Source organism: Talpa europaea, assembly GCF_964194135.1.
Source record: "Talpa europaea genome assembly, chromosome: 7".
Lineage (NCBI taxonomy): Eukaryota > Metazoa > Chordata > Mammalia > Eulipotyphla > Talpidae > Talpa > Talpa europaea.
Genome location: NC_140074.1, coordinates 95,521,698 through 95,543,698, shown reverse-complemented (window position 1 = coordinate 95,543,698; position 22,001 = coordinate 95,521,698). Strand labels below are relative to the sequence as shown.

The window sequence follows — 22,001 nt, the reverse complement described above, 5'->3', positions numbered from 1 at the left end:
AATAGTGGCGAGCATTCCCCAGAGCATCATCATTTTGTCAAGGAATTTTATCCTGGGTTTGTTATAACAGCTTGCACTGTGTACCCATCCTCTAGTCAACACAATGCCTGGGCTTGAAGTTATGTCAGGTCTTTCCTGCCCAGTGTAAGGCAGAAATGAATGCTGCCGTAGTAGAGTCCCCGGCGTGTGTAGTTTCTAGTACATAAATTATTTCCTCAAGCATTTTTAGGATCAAGATTTGCTTCCTGGTTTCCTGTCCCACAAGTTGTTTTCTCTTAGGTAAAGGGGTTTCTAGGCAGGTTTTATTTTTCTTCCTTGGGGCTTCCTCCACTCCCTTCTTGAATTCAGTTTCATCTACATACTTTCACAAAAAGTCCTCAATAACTTTACCTTTTGCTCTTTTCCACGACTATTAGAGATTTCATTCTTTAAAAAAAATTCCATTGATGATTTCATTAAGAAGTTAAAGCAGGGAGGAATTTAAAGTGTGAGCTGAGATCATCACTTTGATTGTTAAACCTCCATCTCTCTTTCCTTAAGCAAACATTTAGTTGAAGAAAAGAACACAAGTCTAAGTGCAGAACTAAAATAAGAGTAACAATATTCTGACTTCTATTACTCTATATTAATTCTTTTTTATATTTTTTATACAAGCACTGGGTACAGTCAGAAGCGCCGGAGGGTGAGAGAATTCACCAGAGCCAGAGCGGGGAAAAGAACAGGCAGACTGATGAAGAATACTGCTGAGGGAAGCAGCAGGCATGGCGGGAGAGGTCTGCGCCCCATATGGGACCCTCGCCGGCAGCCAGGGATCGAACCGGTGCTGCAGAAGCTGCAGGCAGCTTCTCAGCCCAGCACTCAACAGCTGCACCACCAGGGGAGGCCCTACTCTATATTAATTCTATCTTCTTTCAAATTTTATATAAATGTAACTATACATATTTTATGTCTTCCTTCATACAACATAATTTGTGAAATTATCCATGTTGTTTAGTATATCGATAGTTAAATTTTCTTGGATGCTATATACCACTCTATAAATTTATTATCCACCCTACTGTCAATAGACTATAGGTAATTATGTATAAGCTGCTCAAAACATTTTCAAACATGTCTTTTAATATATTTATGCCTGAACTTCTGTTGGGACTTGAATTACTGGGTTATAAGATACATGTGTCAGCTGTATCATCACAGTTACATAAGATGTGCCGAACAGTTTTTCAAAGAGATCGCACCAATTGCTATACCTAGATGTAATATGTGAGGCTTCCAGTTGTTTCAGGTCCTCATGGTATTCTCAGTCTTTTATGTTACTATCATCTGGGGCAACAGCATTTCATTGTAATTTTGACGTGCATTTCCATAATGACTAGGAATGCTCAATGAGCACCTTTTCATATCATCTTTTTTTTTTTTAAAGAATACAGGCCAGAGGCTCGGGAGGGTGAGAGGATTCACCAAAGACAGAGCAGGGAGCAGAACAGGCAGAAGGACCGAAAGTACTGCTGAGGGGAGCAGCAGGCGCAGTCTGCCCCGCTGAGGGGAGCAGCAGGAGAGGTCTGCCGCACCATGTGGGAATCTCCCTGGCTGGCCGGGAATCAAACCCGCGCTGAGGAGGCTGTGGACAGCGTCACAGCGCTGTGCTCAACCTGCTGTGCCACCAGGGAGGCCCTTTATATCATCTTTTTAAGTGCCTTTTCAAGTATTTTGCCATTTTTGGTTGTCATTTTTGTATTTATAAGTGGTTTCTGTTTTTTTCCCAAAGATTTATTTATTTATGCATACAAGAACTGGGGTACAGGCCAGATGTGGGGGGGGAGTGTGAGAGGATGCACCAGAGACAGAGTGGGGAACAGAACAGGCAGAATGACCAAAATACACTGCTGAGGGGAGCAGCAGGTGAGTCAGGAGAGGTCTGCTGTACCATACGGGTAGTTCCCTGGCCAGGGATTGAACTCGTGCTGCAGTGGCTGTGGATTGCCTCATAGGTTGTGTCTTAAACCCTTGTGCCACCAGGGAGGCCCCTTTTTCACATATTCTGGATAAAAGCCCTATATAAAATATCTGTATGGCAAACACATTGTGCGGCTTGGCATATCACTCAATGGTGTCAATGGAATCCAATTTTAGTTTTTTTCTGTATTCTGTAAGACATCTTTATGCAAAGGTCATGAGCATATTCTTTCATGGTATTTTTTTATACGCTTTTAATTTAAGCAACTGAAGACATTCCGTTTAGCAGAAAAACAGTTCAAGAGTAGTAATAGGAATTTGTGGCTAAAGGAATAAGCCATGTCCAGATCACAGGGGTTTTGAAAGTCTTTTGAGTTTAGATTTCATTTTAAGGGGCAAAAGGAAACCTTGAGTTTCCAGTACTTCTCAATATTTTCTTCATTATATAAATACCACCTGTCTATTATACTCACTATATAAATACCACATCTATTATATTCCGTAATAGTCCTTTGGAGGGCTATAAACCATTTTAGTACCCACAACAAATATTCTCTCGCCACAACAAATTTTGCCCCATTGGTGGTGATACCATTCTATTCAGAATGCATGTGCTAAGAAGGTTTAAAAAAGAAGTAATATCAGATAATCATCATAAAATACACAATTCTGACAAAAAGGAGAATGATTTGGAACAAACAAATACTGGATTATGAGAAAGCCAATAGGCAATCTGATCTAGGTTAGAAATGGTAAAAAACGACCAACTATGGTGGAAAGGAGAATGGACAAAAGTGGAAAGCTGATGGGAATATATCATAAAAACAATATATTTTAACTGTAGACACGAGTGATTTGGAATGAGATGGAACTATGCACTTACTCATGAAAAACAATAGGGCATTGATGTTCATAACCACTATCTGTGGGAGAGAACTGGCACCAAGGGACACAGAAATAGAGAAATACACAAGAATCACACACATTTACTATAAAACCAATGATGAGATCAAGAAATAACAAGAAAGGAACTCTGGTGGGAAATTTACAGGTGCTCATTTTAGATACTATTGTCTATGATTTACACAATTTCTTTTAACCAAATGTTTCACTGAAATGGAACATATACATTAATATTTATACTATCATGCAAACTGTATATATGTGTTCAAACTGGTAAAAATAGATTGCTTTTAAGAAGATATAAGCTATCAACCTGAGCAATTTTTATGGCCTTCTACCTAGAAAATCTTGAAGTATTTCCTTTCCCCTCTGAAAACCAACAGAAAAGTAGAGTTCAGTTAGAGAAGATAAAAGGGACCTGAAAAGCAGAGTCAACAAATATTCTCTATTAAAGAGGGCAATGTTGGATATAAAAAATGTAGAGAGAGAGCATTTCTGGCAAGAAAAAATTATGAGAAAAAGAAAAGCATTTTCAAGAATGAAAAGATAAACTAAATGCTCTGATGCTATGGCTTATAAACATATTTTTAAATCACGATGAATAAATAATTATTAAAAATATTCAAATGAGGAGAAAACTATATTTAAGAGAAATTGAAACAATACAATGCATGACTGCATTATTGTCATACTGGTATATACTGATAATTTCATGTAACACACACATACAACTATTAAAAAGGTGTACAAACAACATCAAGCAGGTATGGAATTCATATCTTCTTTGGAATAAAGTTTTAAGCAGCTTATATACAGTTTTACCAAGTGAAATCTGGACTTTACTAAATACACTCAATTGTGTTAAATGTTGTATCAGAGCTAAGATTCACCCCTGAATGTCTGACCTAGAAGGGCCATGACTGAATAAAAGTTTCCAAGTGATTCTGGTACAATTTCATTGTTAGAATTACAGCAGAATATGATGATTAGTCTCACTCAGGCTACATTTCTTATACAAGGTACTATGAATCTGGAGGCAGTAGCTTTTCCACCACCCACATCTGCTTTAAGTCAGTACCTGAGTAGTAGAGTAAGAGAGTGCTTCTCCAGCCAGCTGGCCCTTCCATGTGGCTATAGAGGTCCGGAATACCAGCTTAGAAGGCACGGTGATATGAAGAAGGCTCCCATTTCCCAGTGTTGCTAATTGAGTAAATACTACTGTTCTCACCACATGTTTTTGAGCATTTGCAAATGAAGTACTCACCACAAGTTGACAAAGTTGATGAAACTTGGGGAGAATTCCCTTTCCTCAGAATTACTCAGCTGTGGAGGATCTCCTTTCACCACTTGCGTTAGTTGATCAAATACACTATTCCACTTTGGATAAGGAAAGCGGCCTGTGGCCAACTCATACTAAAGAGAACACGGGGGGAAAGCAAAACACACAAGGCATTATTTACTATTCTTCACTGGAATGATCATATTGAAAATCTAAACTCCAAGCCTAAACTCCTGCCAAAGTCTTAAAGCAAACCCAGATCAGGCTGAGGTGGAATCTTCAAAATCACTAAGGCTGGATAAAGGTGATATTTTGAAATCAAAATAATATAGAAAATTCTGTATAAACCAAATTCAAGGACTTGGACTAAAGAGAAATACCAAGCATAAGCCTCAATGACGTCCTTACAATGCACGCTCCAAGGTAGCCTCTGGTTCTGATTCTTTTTTATGAGAGAATCTAGAAGGCTTGTTTTAGAACTTTTGCAATACAAAGTCTGAACAGCTGCAGTTGTCTGAATGAAAGGCACTGGTTCAGAATAGTGGTCAAACTCCTCTGTAAGGCAAAAGAATATTCAACAAACAAGACCAAACTCCAAAGACTACATGCAGATCCTGTTCTATAGTTATTCTGTAGTTACCATAATTTCAACCACATGCAGATACTACTATTACTGAAGAAATTAAGTTAAGATGACACCCATCACCATCTAAGTTGCTCAGGACAATATCTCTAAAGCATGGCAAGACAAATCTGGAGAGTCTGATATATGTATGCCCAGTCTGTCAAGCAGTCAAAAATACTTGTGAACTGCACTCTCATCTTTCTTCCACTGTGTTCTGATAATAATGAAAACCTGGAAATTATGCTTTTTTTCTAAGAAATGTATCTAAATGTGTAGCATGGCATAAATGCATCCTACTTTATGTTCATTGAAAAGTGACTGAAAATTAGGATGAGATTCTAAACCTATTTGAGAGAAGCTGCCATATGAGAAAGAACAAACTGAGTCTATTTCAGGATTTCTTCAACTTAGATTTGACTTTGTCAATTTAGTAAAATATTAAGTTACTAGTTTACACAACAAAAGAAAAGCTATCAAGCAGATATAAAAGCTCAAGTAGAAAGCTGGTATAGAGAGAAGTCCTTCCGCCTGAAAAAATATATCCTTCAACATTCTACCATCTCCAATTACACACATATGCCTGAAAGCAGGCAAGCGTGCATGCACATATACACAGAAATTTATTTCCTTAGCTAAATTTCTTTTTTGATAAACATATAAAATCTTTGAAAGATCATTGTGTGAAGCTGTATTCCTCAAATTATGTAGGTTTGTAAACCAGGGCAAATCAATAAATTCTTTGGAAGATTTTGTTATTGTAAGGTATTGATTATTCACAGCATTAGGGATAATGTCATTAGAGTCATTTTTGAGAAGAGGTTGTAAGAGAAACAGAAAGCAGGATACACATTGTAAGGTGAAGGACTTTATCATACAAATTAATTTCACACATTCTATGATTTTTTAAGATAATCCACATAAAAATCAATTAGGAGGCAATTGTAAACACTAATAATCTTGCTTTTAAATAAAGTTTTTCCAAATGTACTAAAGGAACTTACTTAAAAATTTTCTATGTTGGACCTCCCTGGTGGCACAGGGGTTAAATCTAAGCATTATGAAGCTATATGCAGCCACTGCAGCAGGAGTTCCATCCCAGGCCTGGAAGCTAACAGCAGACCCCTACCGTCTCGCCCATAGCTCCTCTCAGCAGTTTATTTCAGTAGATCTGCCTGTTCTGTTCCCAACTCTATCTCTGGTGAATTCTCTCACTCCCCCTGCACCTCTGGCCTACAACCCAGTTCTTGTATGCATAAATAAATGAAATAAATCTTAAATTTTTTTTTCTATGATAAAGCCTTTCATAGAATGACTTTTCTTTCTTATAATGAATACTTGCTTTTAAAACAAAACTGGTTTGGAGATATATAGGCATTTCTGAACTGTGACTCTTCCTGATATGTAAACAGCTGGAAGTTTTGCTTCAGTCTTTGAGATTAGTTACCAGACCTCAAAATGATAAAATTCCAGGGCCTCCCCTGGTGGCGCAGTGGTTGAGCCCTGGGCTGCGAAGATGCCCGCAGCCTCTGCAGTGCCAGTTCGATCCCCGGCCACCTGCGAGGGTCCCATATGGCGCGCAGACCTCTCCTGCCGCCCGCTGCTCCCCTCAAAGCAGTGTATTTTGTCAGTCTGCCTGTTCTGTTTCCCGCTCTGGCTCTGGTGAGTTCTCTCACCCTCCTGCACTTCTGACTGTACCCAGTGCTTGTATAAATAAATAAATAAATAAATAAATAAATAAATAAATAAATAAATCTTAAATTAAAAAAAAAAAAAGATAAAATTCCAGGTTCTTCCCTATCTAAGAAGAAATGATTTCTTCTTAAGTCAGCTAGCTTCATAACAAGATTCCAGTATCACCCATATTTAGTTACAAAGGAAACTAGATGGATTCCTCAGCAGAGGTGAGCTACTGGCCATCGGCTCTCTATACAGAGAATAGGCCTGGCAATGTGATTCACCAAGTATAACTAACCAGGGTATGTGATTCTGAGCTACAGGAAAATGATCTAAGGTAGCTTATTAAAGAACAGAGATTATTTAATAAGCTACCAAAAAGTTGATTGCTCTGAACATGTGTTATCTATCTCTGAGCTGTGGTGTCTTATGAAGATGGGAAGAATGTGCAAGGAAAAAGTGTTAAGGTTGCCTACTAAAGAGGACCTAGTCCTATCTAACAATGGGAAATTCATATCTATATAGAAGACAGCATGAAGCTGTCCCAGCAGAAAAAAATGTCATCAAGTCTTGGTAAAACAGCAATCACAAGGAAATAAATCTGAAACTTCAAAACAAAATTTAGTAATAAGGAAATATACTGCTTTAATACAGTTCACTAGTGATAAAGAAGAGTTCATTTAGAGCCTCCCTGGTGGTGCAAGGGGTTAAGACGCAACCTATGAAGCTATCTGTAGCCACTGCAGCATGAGTTCAATCCCCGGCCAGGGAGCTACCCACATGGCGCAGCAGACCTCTCTTGACTCACCCACTGCTCCCCTTAGCAGTGTATTGCACTCAGTCTGCCTATTCTGCTCCCCACTCTGTCTTTGGTAAAGTAAGTAATTAGTGTTCTTATTAGTTATAAGGTAGAATTTTCATTTAGAATTGTCACCTAGATAGTTCTTCTCCTTATCAACTGAATTACTGCCAACTCATTTGTGACTTTGCTATCCAGTAAACAGAAGAATCCAAGTAGAAACCATTTACATACTTGTATGTATGCCTAATACAGATACTGTATGCCACATGACTGGACATAATACTCTGGGTTGTATAGGGAAGAGTCTATGTGCCTTCACTGCTGCATTTACCACAGGTGAGCTGCTCCCCCCATTGCTATTCTTAGCTGCTGAATTTTCTGTTGTGGAAAGTTTCAGAGCTACAACATTAAAAAGCCTTGGGAACCTCATGAAACCTTGAGGAAAAGAGTAACAACTTTAGCTTGAGTTTTTAAGATAAAATAACACTTTTCCCAAAGATTGGGAAATATAGTCACTGGATAATCACCACAGGATAAAAAGAGGTAAATAAAATCAAAGATTTGAAAAGAAACTTCATTTCTAAATATCTTGGTACACTATTATGACAAGGTTGAGTCCACATAAACATACCAATGTGATCCCCAAACTCCAGACATCAGAACGGACATCATATCCTTGTCGTGATGCACTTGGGTCTATTCTTTCAGGCTGTAACACAAAGAGAAGTCATAGTCATTAATTATGCATAGCCTCAAGAAGCAGGCATATGGAAGCAACAGATGGCAAGCCATCAAAATGCCAAATTCCTCTAAGAGGAAACCATGTCTAGGGTCAGATTAGGAGTGACAAATAGCAAGCCATCATTATATTAAACAAAAACTCCAGTTCAATGGGTACCAACTCTTCTAATATTTCCCCTTAAGGACTCCCAAACATTTAAAAAGCTAAAGGTGAAAAAAAAAGAGTGAAAGAGAGAAAACTGGAGAAAGAAAGAAACAAGTAAATAAAGGGTCATATTGATAGAATTAGTGGTAAACAGAAAAACAAAAGCCTTTCAGAAAATAAAACATACCATAATATATTTGACATTAAAAGTAAACATAAGCTAAAGTTATGATAATTATTCTACCCATTTTTCATTATAAAGCTAAACATAACACAATGTATAACAAATACTTTTAAAGATATTTCTTTATTAGTCATCTTTCACCAAATGAAGGTACTGTCAATATAGTAATATTATCCGATCATATAAACAGCAAAAATGATTTTCAGGAATTTCTGCACAGGGTCCCTGTTTATAGTCCCTTGAAACAAGGGACCATTATTTATAGCATATCAGGGATGGACAAGAAAACAGAGAAAGGGTTATTAGTTGCATGGAGCTGACAATGAACCCTTAACTAAAACAAAGTAACTGCTATTGAAAGAAATGTCCAGTATAACAGCTAACTGTATTATATATCCTCTGCCTGTCAGCAACAATTAATTTGAAGACCTAAGTATTTTGAGTTAGCTTTTCATGTTTTGAACATGAATAGCATGCTGCATAAATATCCATTAGAAGCTATTTACTCAGCTTTTATTTGTAAATATATTTGTTTCCCTAATAAGGCACATATTAAAAAAAATCTAAGATAGTCAACCATAGAGAAAATATTTCATCCAATAACAGCAGAATATAAATGTTCCTTAGGTTCACATGAAATATGTTCTGGGCCATAAAACACAGGTTATTTTCTTAAAAACTGAAATCATATGAAGCATAGATGACAAAGTAACTAAATGAGAAATCAGTAACAGATAATCCATAAAAATCCCCAAATATTTGGAGATTAAACAACACACTTCTAAATAACACATAGCTAACAGAAGACTCAACAAAAAGTAAAAAATAATTTTGAATTAAATGAAAACAAAATAACCAAAAATCAACACAATTAACAAACCCTTAGTTACACTGACTGAAAGAACAAAATATAAGATTCAAATTACTAAAACCAGAACGAAAGAGGGGATATTCTTATTACTGAACTTTATAGAAATTAATGACATGGACATATTCTTTGAAAATGAAAACTCACAGAAAGTAATACAGAGATATAAATAGCCTTACGCCATTTTTTTTAACAGATTTATTTATTTATTTATTTATTTATTTATACATACATACAAGCACTGGGTACAGTCAGAAGCACGGGAGGGTGAGAGAATTCACCAGAGCCAGAGTAGGGAACAGAACAGGCAGATTGACAAAGAAATACCCTGCTGAGGGGAGCAGGAGGCACAGCAGGAGAGGTCTGTTGTGCAATGTGGGACTCTCGCTGGTGGCCGGGGATCGAACCGGCGCTGCAGAGGCTGCAGGCAGCTTCGCAGCCCAGCGCTCAACGGCTGCGCCACCAGGGGAGGCCTGCCTTAAGCCATTTTTAAAAATGATTTTTGTTATTATAAACCTTCCCGTGAACATAAATCCATGGGGGCCTCCCTGGTGGCGCAAGGGGTTAAGAGTCAACCTATGAAGCTATCCACAGCCACTGCAGCATGAGTTCAATCCCCGGCCAGGGAGCTACCCACATGGTGCAGCAGACCTCTCCTGACTTGCCTGCTGCTCCCCTCAACGTGTATTTCAGTCAGTCTGCCTGTTCTGTTCCCCACTCTGTCTCTGGTGAGTCCTCTCACCACCCACACCTCTGGCCTATATCCCAGTTCTTGTATACATAAATAAATTAAAAAAAAAAGAAAAGAAATTCATGTTAGAGTTCACTGATGAACTCTCAAACATACTGGGTTTATAAAACCAATCTTAAGCACATAATTTTCCCCCCAAAAACTGAGAAGGATGCAACTCTTTCACGAGGTCAATATAATAATTTATGAAAACCTGGAAAAGACATTAAAGAATTAATGTCACTCATTAACAGAAACCAAAAAATTGTCAACAATATAAGAGCTAATCCAATCCAGCAAAACATGAAGAGAAAATACAACCAAGTGGAGTTTATCTCAGGAACACAATACTGACTTAGTACCTTTAAATCAATGTATTGTACTTTATTTACAGAACAGAGAAAAAATCCTGATAATCTCATGTAGCATTTGACAAAATTCAAATAATAACAGCAACTCCTAGCACAAGAAAAAGAAAAGGAAAACTTGTTCATTCAAGTTCACTCAAAGGGCATCTAAGTACCCTAGAATTACTATCATACTTCCTAGTGTAATATAGAATACTTCCTTTCTAATTAATATTGGGAAAAGGGAACTACTTATATCTAGCATTATACTGGAAGTCCTAACTAGGACAAAAAAAATCAAAGGGATGCTCAGCGAAATAAGCCAGAAAAAAAAAAAAAAAAAAAAAAAAAAAAACCAGATGGTATCACTCATAGCAGGAATTTAGAAGACCTAAATAAGGGACCAGGAAAAAGACTAATTATAATAAAGTAAAAATCAAAATCAAGGGCCTCCCTGGTGGCAGCGGGTTGAGTGGTGTGCTGTGAAGCTGTCTGCAGCCTCCACAGTGCCGGTTCAATTCCCAGCCAGCCAGGAAGAATTCCACATGGTGAAGCAGACCTCTCCTGTCTCTCCCGCTGCTCCCCTCAGCAGTGTATTTCAGTCAGTCTGACTGTTCTGCACCCCACTCTGTCTCTGGTGTATCCTCTCACCTCCTGCATCTCTGGCATGTAGCCCAGCTCTTGTACAAATAAAAATAAATCTTTAAGAAAAAAAAATCAAAATCAACAAGCAACTAAAAACCAGAGACACACTACTGGGGGTGGAGGGGAGGAGGGATTAGGGTCAAATTAGGTGGGGGGGATGGGGGGATTGTATGGGGACTATAACCAAGATGAAAATGCATACATTGTGCAAAAATGAAAAAAGATGTAAAAAATATATTAAATAAAAATAATTAAAAATAATCAAGGGGGAAAAAACCTCCCTACTAAAACTAGTGATGAAACTAGCCAGGTCATAGGAAACATTGTCAAAGTATGCAATCAGTTGCATTTCTCAATAACACTGCAAAATATCTTTATTTCCATTTATTAATACAATACTAGCATCAAAAATGTAAATTATGGGCTTCCCCGGTGGTGCAGTGGTTGAGAGCTGGGTTGCGAAGCTGCCTGAAGCCTCCACGGTGCCCGTTCGATCCCCAGCTGCTCCCCAGCCACCGGAGGAGGGTCCCACATGGAGCGCAGACCTCTCCTGCCGCCTGCTGCTCCCCTCAGCAGTGTACTTCAGTCCTTCTGCCTGCTCTGCTCCCTGCTCTGGCTCTGGTGAATTCTCTCACCCTCCCGCGCTTCTGACTGTACCTAGTGCTTGTATAAATAAATAAATAAATCTTAAAAAATGTAAATTATTTAGGAATAAATTAATAGTTCATACTGAACTAATATAGTGAACTAATAGTTCCATATTGAAAATTACTACTTCTGTACTGAAAACTCTACTGAAAGCAGGAAGACCTAAATAGAGAAAAATAGCAGGTACTGAAAAAACTTGGTAATTAGATAGCTACAGGTGGATGCAGTAATATTGTGTTCTAGCAATACAATGCAAAACTCAGCAATAAAAAAGAAATACTATTACACATAATATCAAGGATATATCTTCAAAACATTACGTGGCACAGGGGTTAAAGACAGTGCCATCAAGATATCCACAGCCACTGCAGCATGAGTTTGATTCCCCAACCAGTCAGGGAGCCACCCACATGGCACAGCAGACCTCTCCTGCCTTGCCCACTGCTCCCCTCAGCAGTGTATTTCAGTCAATCTGCCTGTTTTGCTCCCACTCTCTCTGGTGTATCCTCTCACCTCCCCTCCCCTGCACCTCTGGCTTACACCCCAGTTTTCGTATGCATAAATAATTCTTTTAAAAAAAAACATTATGGTAAGAGACACAAGTACATACTATCAGATTATGAATCTGATAAAATCTAATTAACAGAGACAGGAAATAGGACTGATGATCTTTTTCAGGTGATAGCTGCATCTTGTGTCTTGGCTGATATGGTAGTTCATTTGTCAAAATCCTAGCTGTATACTTAATATGGGTGGGTGCCTGTCATTTGTAATTGTGGTGGTAACCTCACTTTCAAACTATGGTATGGTTATGTTGTGAGGCTCTGAAATTTCTAGCATGTATGATGTTAGGAAAAATACCCATTTTTATAAATAAATAAAAAAAAAATGATTCCAGGGCCTCCCTGGTAGCACAAGAGGTTAAAGTCTCAGCACTATAAAGCTATCCACAGCCACTGCAGCACCAGTTTGATCCCAGGCCAGGAAGTTGACTCATGTGGAACAGCAGACCTCTTGTGTCTTGCCTGCTGCTCCCCTCAGCAGTGTATTTCAGTAGATCTGCCTGTTCTGTTCTCTACTCTGTCTCTGGTGAATCATCCCCCTACCCCACCACCCACACCTCTGGCATACACCCCAGTTCTTGTATGCATAAATAAATAAATCTTTAAAAATGAAAAAGATTCCATTTGTTGCTGATGTCATACTGGAGCACTGTCCAACAAGCCTACCCAAGGATTTTTAAGTGTACTTATGTTTTGCTTGATATTTATTAAGGAGCCAAATACTTAAGTTACATGATAACTTACCAGATTTCTTCTGGTAGGGGATGAAAATGATTTCTGTTCAATAACCCCAAAGTTACTGTTTTATTGACCTGCAGATACTTAGCAGCTATATATTGGAGTTGGTCATCTCATTCTAACATTTTTTTCAGTGACCATAAGTACTGAATTATGTAAATGTTCTCTGAGCCAGTTTCACCATCCTGCCTGTCCAACTTCCTCATTAATGAGCTAAATACTTTTTTGACGTGTGTTCATATTTTATTTGTAAATGTAATGTTTTTAACATTTTGAAAATTATTCTTTGAGAAAAGTAAAGGCAGGATACATACGGTTCATTGGAGATTTATACTATAAATATAAATCAAAAGTACAGATTTGAAAACATTTTTCTTAAATATTACAGGAAAAATGCCTATTTGGACAATGAGTACACAACTTAGGTTCTGTGTACTGAAAACTGTTTATAATAGCTAAGCTTTGGAAACAACCCAAATGCCCAAAAATAAATGACTGGATCAAGAAGATGTGGTACATATACACCATGGAATATTACTCAGCATTCAAAAAAGATAAACACATGCAATTTGCAGCAACATGGATGGCACTGGAAAGGATCATGTTCAGCAAAATAAGCCAGAAAGAAAAAGAAAAATACCGGATGGTCTCACTCATAGCAGGAATCTAGAAAACTTAAATAAGGGACCAGGAAAATGAATAACTATAAGAAAGTGAAAATCAAAATCAACAAAAAACTATGAACCAGAGACACTCTACAGGGGGTAGGGGGCGGGGAGGGGAGGGATTGGGGTCAAAATAAGGGGGCTGCAATTATATGGGGAATATAAAAATAAAATTTATTAAAAAAAAAAAAACTTAGAACAAATCTCTGAAATTTTTTTGGATTAAAAAACAAATGTTGAATAAATGTAAGTAATTTTACAAAAGAGACATTGTCCAGGCCTCCCTGGTGGTATAAGGGGTTAAGCACTGCACTATGAAGCAATCCACAGCCTCAGCAGCACGAGTTCGATCCCCAGCTGGCCAGGGAGAAACCACATGGCACAGCAGACCTCTCCTGTCTCGCCCGCTGCTTCCCTCAGCAGTGTATTTCAGTCAGTCTGCCTGTTCTGTTTCCCACTCTGTCTCTGGTGAATCCTCTCACCCCCCACATCTCTGACCTGTACTCCAGCTCTTGTATGCATAAATAAATAAATCTTAAAAAAAGAGAAACATTTTCCAATAATTCATTTCTTAAATGATGATTTGTCATGCTAAAAAGGGTCTTAGTAGGTCCCAAAAGGCAGAAACGTAGCCACTAAAATGCTTTGAAAGCTCAGTAATAAACCAACAGACTAACAAAAATCAATACTTTCTGTTGTATTATGTTATGTTGCATGTTGCTTGACAAAATGCCCCTACACTTAACAGCTTAAAATAATAAACATCTATTCTCTCAGGATTTCTGTGAGTCAAGATTCAGGGAGCATTTTCAACTGGCAGTTCTGACTCAGGGCCCGGGTGGAGGATTTGTCACCAAGCTCATTTACTCAGTTACCAGCAGGAAGTTCCTCACTTCATGAGTCTTCATAAAGCTGCTTGAGTGTCTTCAAACATGGAAGGTAGCTGGTTTCTCCTAAATTGAGTAATCCAAGAGAGCAAGCAAGAATGAAGCCACATGCCTTTTTATGGTCTATATTCAGAAGGGACAGAACAAACTGTTGTTTCTGGCATATGCTATTCATTAGAAGCAAGTCACTAAGTTCAGTCCACACTCAAGGCCATACTTAATCTCTACATTTTGAAGGGAGATTTTTTTAGAGTCCAGTAAACATCTAATACCTGACATTTAAAAGAAAACAAAAATATTCATCAATATATGCTCACACTGTGTGCACACACATATACATACACTAAGGAAGGAAACAGTAAAACTTAAGAAATTTCAAAAATATATATTTTTCCAAAGGCTCCTGACCAAGAAGGAATTCAATTTCAAAGAATAGGAAAGTATGTTACCTCAACTGTTCCTAAGTCTAGTCTAGGCAAATTTTTTTTTAGTTCAGGGAGGCCAAAGACATGCTTTTGATTAGCAGATGATCAAAAATTTTTAGAATATGAATAAAGGATGAAAATTTCCCATTCAAATTTTAAGGTTAGCATAACCCATTTAAACCTTTACAAAGTAAACTATAAACCAGTCTCTCTTAAACATTTTAATGCAGAAATCATAAATATCAATATACCAAATGTAAAAATAAATTAAACATGAATCATATAGGGATTTCTGGAATGTCAGAAAGGTTCAACCACAAGAATATGTTATTATGATTCACACTATGAATAGTTACACAGAAATATTTCATGATGTAGTAATATCACAAACACAATAAAATTTAATATCCATTTCTGATTCATCCTCATTCTCTCATACACACATACCCTCATACATAGATACATATAGAAAGAGAGTCTTCATGCTGGTAAGTTATGATGATGAATCTGATGAATATGGTAAGTTATCATGTAACTTAAGAACTACACAAGAATCCCACTACCTAATACTGCCATTCAACACTGACCTAGAAGTTCAGGCAGAGCAACAAGAGTGAATATGAGAAAGGTAAATAGATATGAGAAAGATCAGTAAGTATGAGAAAGGCCAAGGTAAAAATTTGAAGATTAGTACCTTGAGGTACCTATGAAGTACCTATGAAGTACTGTTGTACCTATGTACTAAGTACCTATGAATCCTATTCAAAAGAGATGTAGATCAGTAATTTGACAGGTTATTTTTTTTTTTTAATATTTATTTATTTATTTATACAAGCACTGGGTACAGTCAGAAGCGCGGGAGGGTGAAAGAATTCACCAGAGCCAGAGCGGGGAGCAGAGCAGGCAGAAGGACCGAAGTACACTGCTGAGGGGTAATTTGACAGGTTAGAAAATAAACATATCAAAGCAAACAGTTTTCCTATATATCAGCAATTGCTAGTCAAGAACACACATCTGATTTAAAATAGTAAGGAAAAGCTGTCTTAGCACCCAAGAATAGAACAGTGAAGTCAACAAAGATAAATCTTAAAAGGTTCACAATCTTGTCAGGAGATACATATAATAAAACAAATAAGGGCCTCCCCTGGTGGTGCAGGCAGTTGAGCACCGTGCTGTGAAGCTGTCCACAGTCTCTGCAGTGCCGGCTCAATCCCGGCCGGCCAGCGAGGGTCCCACATGGCACGGCAGACCTCTCCTGCCTTGCCCGCTGCTCCCCTCAGCAGTGTATTTCATCAGTCTCCTTGTTCTGTTCCCCGCTCTGTCTCTGGTGAATCCTCTTACCCTCCTGCGCATGTGGCCTGTGCCCCAGTTGTTGTATAAAATAATCTTTAAAAAAAAAAATAAAACAAATAATCCAGTGGTAATAAGGGCTATAAAGCAAAAGAGCTAAGAAGATAAAATAGTGGGAGAGGTAAGGTGCAGGTATTTGAGATAGGGTTGTCCAGGAAGGATTATCTAAGGATGTGACATCTGCTGAGACTTAACTACAGGGAACGACTAGCATATTAAAAGTATCCACAGGGGAGAAATTTTGTGGAAAAAAGGAAAAGACTGAGGTAGGAATGTTCTCCTATATTTGTGGAACAAAAGTGAGGAGGTCAGTGTGGAGTGGTGCAAACAAGGGGAAAGGTAGCATGAGAACAATTCAGAAAGATAGCTGGGGGCCAGCCCATGCTTAGAAGCCCTTTGTAAGGACTCTTGAATGAGTTTTAAGCAAAGTAGTGACACTATTTGACAATACTCTGAAAGGCACACTCTGGCTGCCCTGTAATGACTGCATGGTTATAAGTAAGACCATTCTGAAGACTATAACAAGAAGGCAGGCGAGACATGCAAATAGCTGGACCAATAAGCACTGGTGGTTTAAAAAAAAGTAGGGGAGAGGGCTCTAGACATACCCTGAAAGTAAAGTGGACAGTATTTTCTAATTGACTAGGTATAGCTAGAATATGATAAGTAGGAAGAAGTGAGACTCCAAGGTTTGCAACCTGAGCAACTGAAAGAGGGAGTCAGCATTTACTGAAATATAAAATTGGAGAGGGAGAAGTTTACAGAATTGTAAGCAGCAGAAGTAACAAGAGATCTAGAACTCTGTACTGGACATATATTTATACAATAATTTATATTTATTTGCAAACTGTATGGAATCTAAAAGGAGATATATATTTGAAACAAGATATATAATTTGGGAGTTTACAAATGAGTTGTGGGCAGAAAGGAAAAACTGGGAAATCGACATTCATGATTTTCCTAAGTATCTACTAAGTAACAGGCACTGCACAACCAGTAAACAAAACAGATAGATAGTATTAATCTTCAGACTTCACTAAAGGAATCTGGGTAGTTAAAAGAAGCAAGTGAATAATCAGTCCTGGGGTACACCAATATACAGAGATCAGCAAGATGAAGAAGATTCAGAGAATCAAGAAGGAGAAACCAGCCAAAAGGGTGTAACAAATGGAGACCATGCGATGGAAGTGTTTTAAGAATAAGTCTTTCAAATATTATAGATAAAGGAAGATTATCACTCAGTACTGGCTCTGGAAATATAGAAGACAATATTCATTTTGACAACAGCAGTCCAAGTGGAGTGATGGAGTAAAAGAAGCCATTAGAATGGATTAAAAATTGATGAAAGGAGAAAAAGCAGACACGGCAGGTGTAGACAAATATTTTTAAGTATGTCAGAGTTGACGATAAACTAGAAAGACTTTAAGAAATGTGAGTGGCTTGTATGAAGATAAGATTAATAAGAAACATCAAGTCAATGGGGAAGACAGGAGAGGTCTGCTGTACCACAAGTGGGTTAGTTCCCTGGCTAGGGATCAAACTCAGGCCATAGTGGTCATAACACTGAGACTTAATTCCTAGGTCACCAGAGAAGCTTCCCTTTTTCTCTAAGGACATACTTATTAGTAAGTAATTAGGGAAAATATTCAATGATAAACATAATGTCCAGTTTTTAACAAAAATTACAAAGCATGCAAATAAACTGGAGAGTATATTCTGTCAGAGGAGAATGGGTACCTGAGGAAACATAGACACTGAACTTAGTAGACAAAGACTACACTGATAGTTTTATTTATTTAATTTTATTTTAAAAGATTTTTATTTTATTTATTTATACAAGCACCGGGTACAGTCAGAAGAGCGGGAGGGTAAGAGAATTTACCAGAGCCAGAGCAGGGAACAGAACAGACAGACTGACAAAATACACTGCTGAGGGGAGCAGCGGGTGCAGCAAGAGAGGTCTGTGCCCCATGTGGGACTCTCCCAGCGGCTGGGGATCGAATCAGTGCTGCAGAGGCTGCGGGCAGCTTCCCAGACCAGTGCTCAACCACTGCACCACCAGGGGAGGTCCTACACTGATAGCTTTAAATACACTGAAAGAACATAAGGAAACAAATGCAAAAAGAGTTAAAGGAAAACAAATGAACAATGAATCAACAAATACAGAATATAAATAAAGAGAAATTAGAATAGGGAACCAAACAGATAAGCTGCTGCTGAAAATACAACTGAAATTAAAAATTCATGAGCGCTTGAATAGCAAACAGAAAAATCAATAAACATGAAAATAGGTCAAGTAAAGTATCCAGTCTGAGGAGCAGGAAGGGAGAAACCAGAGCCTCTGAGACCTATGAGAAACCATCAGATATATCAGCATACTTACAATGGGTTTATCAGGAAAAGAAAAGAAAAAGACCAGAATTAATACAACTAATTCTGGCCAAAACTTGTCCAGATTTTATAAAAGACACAGATCTACACATCCAAGAAATTTAACAAACTTCTAAACAGGATAAACAGAGTCACATCAAGACATTATAGGGGTCTTCCTGGTGGCCTAGGGGTTAAGTCTCACACCACTACTGTGAAGGCCCTCTGCTGAGGCCTGAGTTCATCCCTGGCCAGGGAGTTAATCCACATGGAAGAGCAGACCAGACCTCTCCTGTCTCGTCTGCTGCTCCCCTCAGCAGAGTATTTCAAACTGCCTGTTCTGTTCCCCTCTCTGTCTCTGGTGAATCCTCCCACCCTCTGCACCTCTGGTCTACACCCCGCTTCTTCTATGCAAAAATAAATAAAATAAAACATCTTAGAAAAAAAGAGAATCAGGGCCTCCCCGGTGGCGCAGCGGTTGAGCGCTGGGTTGCGAAGCTGCCCGCAGCCTCTGCAGCCCCGGTTCAATCCCTGGCTGCTCCCCGGCCACTGGAGGAGGGTCCCGCATGGCGCGCATAACTCTCCTGCCGCCCGCTGCTCCCCTCAGCAGTGTACTTCGGTCCTTCTGCCTGATCTGCCCCCCCCCCCCCGCCCCCGGTGAATTCTCTCACCCTCCCACCCTCCCGTGCTTCTGACTGTACCCAGTACTTGTATAAATTAAAATAAATAAATAAAGCACAAATGTTAAAAAAAAAAAAGAGAATCATTATAGTCAATCAGTTGAAAGACAAGAAAAAAAGCAGCAGGAGAGCAGTGCCTCCTCACATACCAGGGGTTCTCAGGAAGATTAAGTTATTTTCTCATCAGGAACCATGGATGCCAGAAGGGAATAGATGATATATTTCAAGTGTTAAAAAGAAAAAAAAATGCAATCAAGAATCCCAAATCCAGCAAAACTGTCCTTCAAAACTGAAGGAGAAATTAAGATATTCACAAATATAAGAATATGTCAAAAGATTAAGGAAAGGACACTAGACAGTAACTCTGAGTCATAAAAAGAATGAATTCAGGGCCTTCCCGGTGGCGGAGTGGTTGAATGTTGGGTTGCGAAGCTGCCCGCAGCCTCTGCAGCGCCAGTTCAATCCCCAGCTGCTCCCCGGCCACTGGAGGAGGGTCCCACATGGCGCGCAGACCTCTCCTGCCGCCCGCTGCTCCCCTCAGCAGTGTACTTCGGTCCGGTCCTTCTGCCTGTTCTGTTCCCCACTCTGGCTCTGGTGAATTCTCTCACCCTCCCCTGACTGTACCCAGTGCTTGTATAAACAAACAAACAAACAAACAAACAAACAAATAAATAAATAAACCTTAAAAAAAAAAAAAGAATGAATTCTGGCAAGTAACTTATTATGTAAATATAAATGCCATTATTATTATGATTTTGATTTCCTATGTGATTTTTAAAAATGCAATAATTATAAATCTAGTTATTAGGCATATAGTGTTTCAGGTATCACCAGCTACAAGAACACACGGGGTGGAACTGCATGTGTGCATTTTGTATGTTTATGAAACTAAGCTGGTAATAATTCAAATTAGATTGTTATTAATTTAGGATATTAATAGTAGTGAACACTGTAATCATTAAAAATAATCTAAAATTTCAGAAGAATGAGAAGAAAATCAAAAAGTACACAACACACAAAAAAATTTAAAGCAGGCAGCAACAGAGAAAATGAAAACCTAAAAAGTAGGACATACAAAAAGAACAAATGGTAGATAGTTATCAGTAATCATTTTAAATAGAATAAATGCTAATAAAAAAATAGAGGTTAGAGGAATGTATTAAAAATCATGACCCTACTATTAATCATAATGTGTATAAGAGATTCACTTTAGATCCAAAGGTACTACTAATAGGTTGAAAGAGAAAGGACAGAAGAAGATACTCAATGCAATGGCAACCATATGTCAAAAATTGTTACAAGAGACAAAGGTCCTTAAATATCTATTACAAGGTGAATTCATAAAGAATATGTAACAACTATAAATGTATATACATAATGAAACACTTAGTCAACTTCAGTACTGAGACAAGCACTAATAATGTAGAAAACAGTTCACAGTTAATTCTTAGGACGTCATTAATAAGTGTGTAGTTATACAATTTTCCAGATGCTTCATGCTTATTTTTTTTAAACTTCTTATTTTTGAAAACTTGTTCCATTTGTCTCTATTTCCCAAGAATCTGCTTGGCAAGTCAACATTCACGAAGCCAAAATTTAAATAAAGGTTTTTTTTTTCTATTACAACAGACACAAACCACACACCCACATCTACACACACACACACACACACACACACACACACACCCTCTTACATTTTCATTTGTAAAAATGGTGACAGGAAAAGGTATAACAAAACAAAAACAGGATATTGAAAACCGCAATGTTCTAAAATATTGTCATAACTGAAAGTTTTTAAATCCAATGTTTTTCAATCACAATGACTAGAATTTAATAGACAAATGAACATGTACAAAGAACATATGTAATACTATTCATCACACTATGTGTAAATTGACAGAGAAATAGAAAAAGAAAATAAGATAGAAAATTTACTTTTAAATAATGCAGAAAATAAATTTGTTTTTGAAATAAGTGTGAAATCTACGTAGCACTATGCCTGCCCATTTATAAAGAAGATAAAAATGCTATGCTACATTGCTAGGGTTTTTCTTACTTTTCTGTTTCTTGTAGTACTGACTTGGGAATATATAACTTAAGAAATAAAGTATCAAATAAAAGGAAAATTTTTATTCAACTCCAAGAAAATTTTATAGCTTAAAAGAGTCCATATTGAAACAGAAACTTCTAACAGGATGTATGACCAAACCCTTACTTATCACCATTTAGAACAGAACGCTGGTCTGCCAAGAGTCATGGCCACATTAAGGAAGACACCAACCGTTGGGAAATTACTTAAAATAGAGATGCTAAATTTCCAACCAGATATAGATCAAAATCCAGACTGTAGGAACAGCATGTGCAAATACACTGAGGTGAGATGAGAACCATATGTGAGGGCAGGGTAGGGAAGCCTCCTTAAGGGGGAAGAGGCTTCAGCTTAGGAAATACCTAACTAAGGTCACTACCTTGATATTTGTCAGCAGGCGCATCCACCTCTGAAGAGGGAAAAAAAAAAATTCAAAACATAGTTTCACACTCTAAGACATATCGAGTTTTGTTAAGAACACAAGCCTTCCGATTCTCCTTAAACTGGAAATAACATTGTTTAATAGCTTATCACACATTATCAACCTACTACAACATCATCTACCAGTCAAGATAACATGGAGTGCTAGAAACACACAGAAACCTGCAAATTAAACATCTAGACTAAGATTAGTAGAGTTGGAAAAAAATAAAAAATCAAAAAGACCACAAATGATAAATGCCATAT

General features: G+C 37.9%; 1 protein-coding gene across 3 annotated transcripts in view; it reads right to left on the bottom strand.

The window, feature by feature from the left end:
- Positions 1-22,001, bottom strand: part of MAP2K4 (mitogen-activated protein kinase kinase 4) — a gene marked incomplete at its 5' end in the record, with an annotated part of 100,203 nt that overhangs the window by 3,991 nt on the left and 74,211 nt on the right. For all 3 annotated transcript variants that reach the window (XM_084236164.1, XM_084236165.1, XM_084236166.1), the window contains 2 exons: positions 4,124-4,272; positions 7,871-7,948. In XM_084236164.1, the coding sequence (XP_084092290.1) occupies positions 4,124-4,272; positions 7,871-7,948 (227 nt within the window). The remainder of the gene's footprint in view (positions 1-4,123; positions 4,273-7,870; positions 7,949-22,001) is intronic.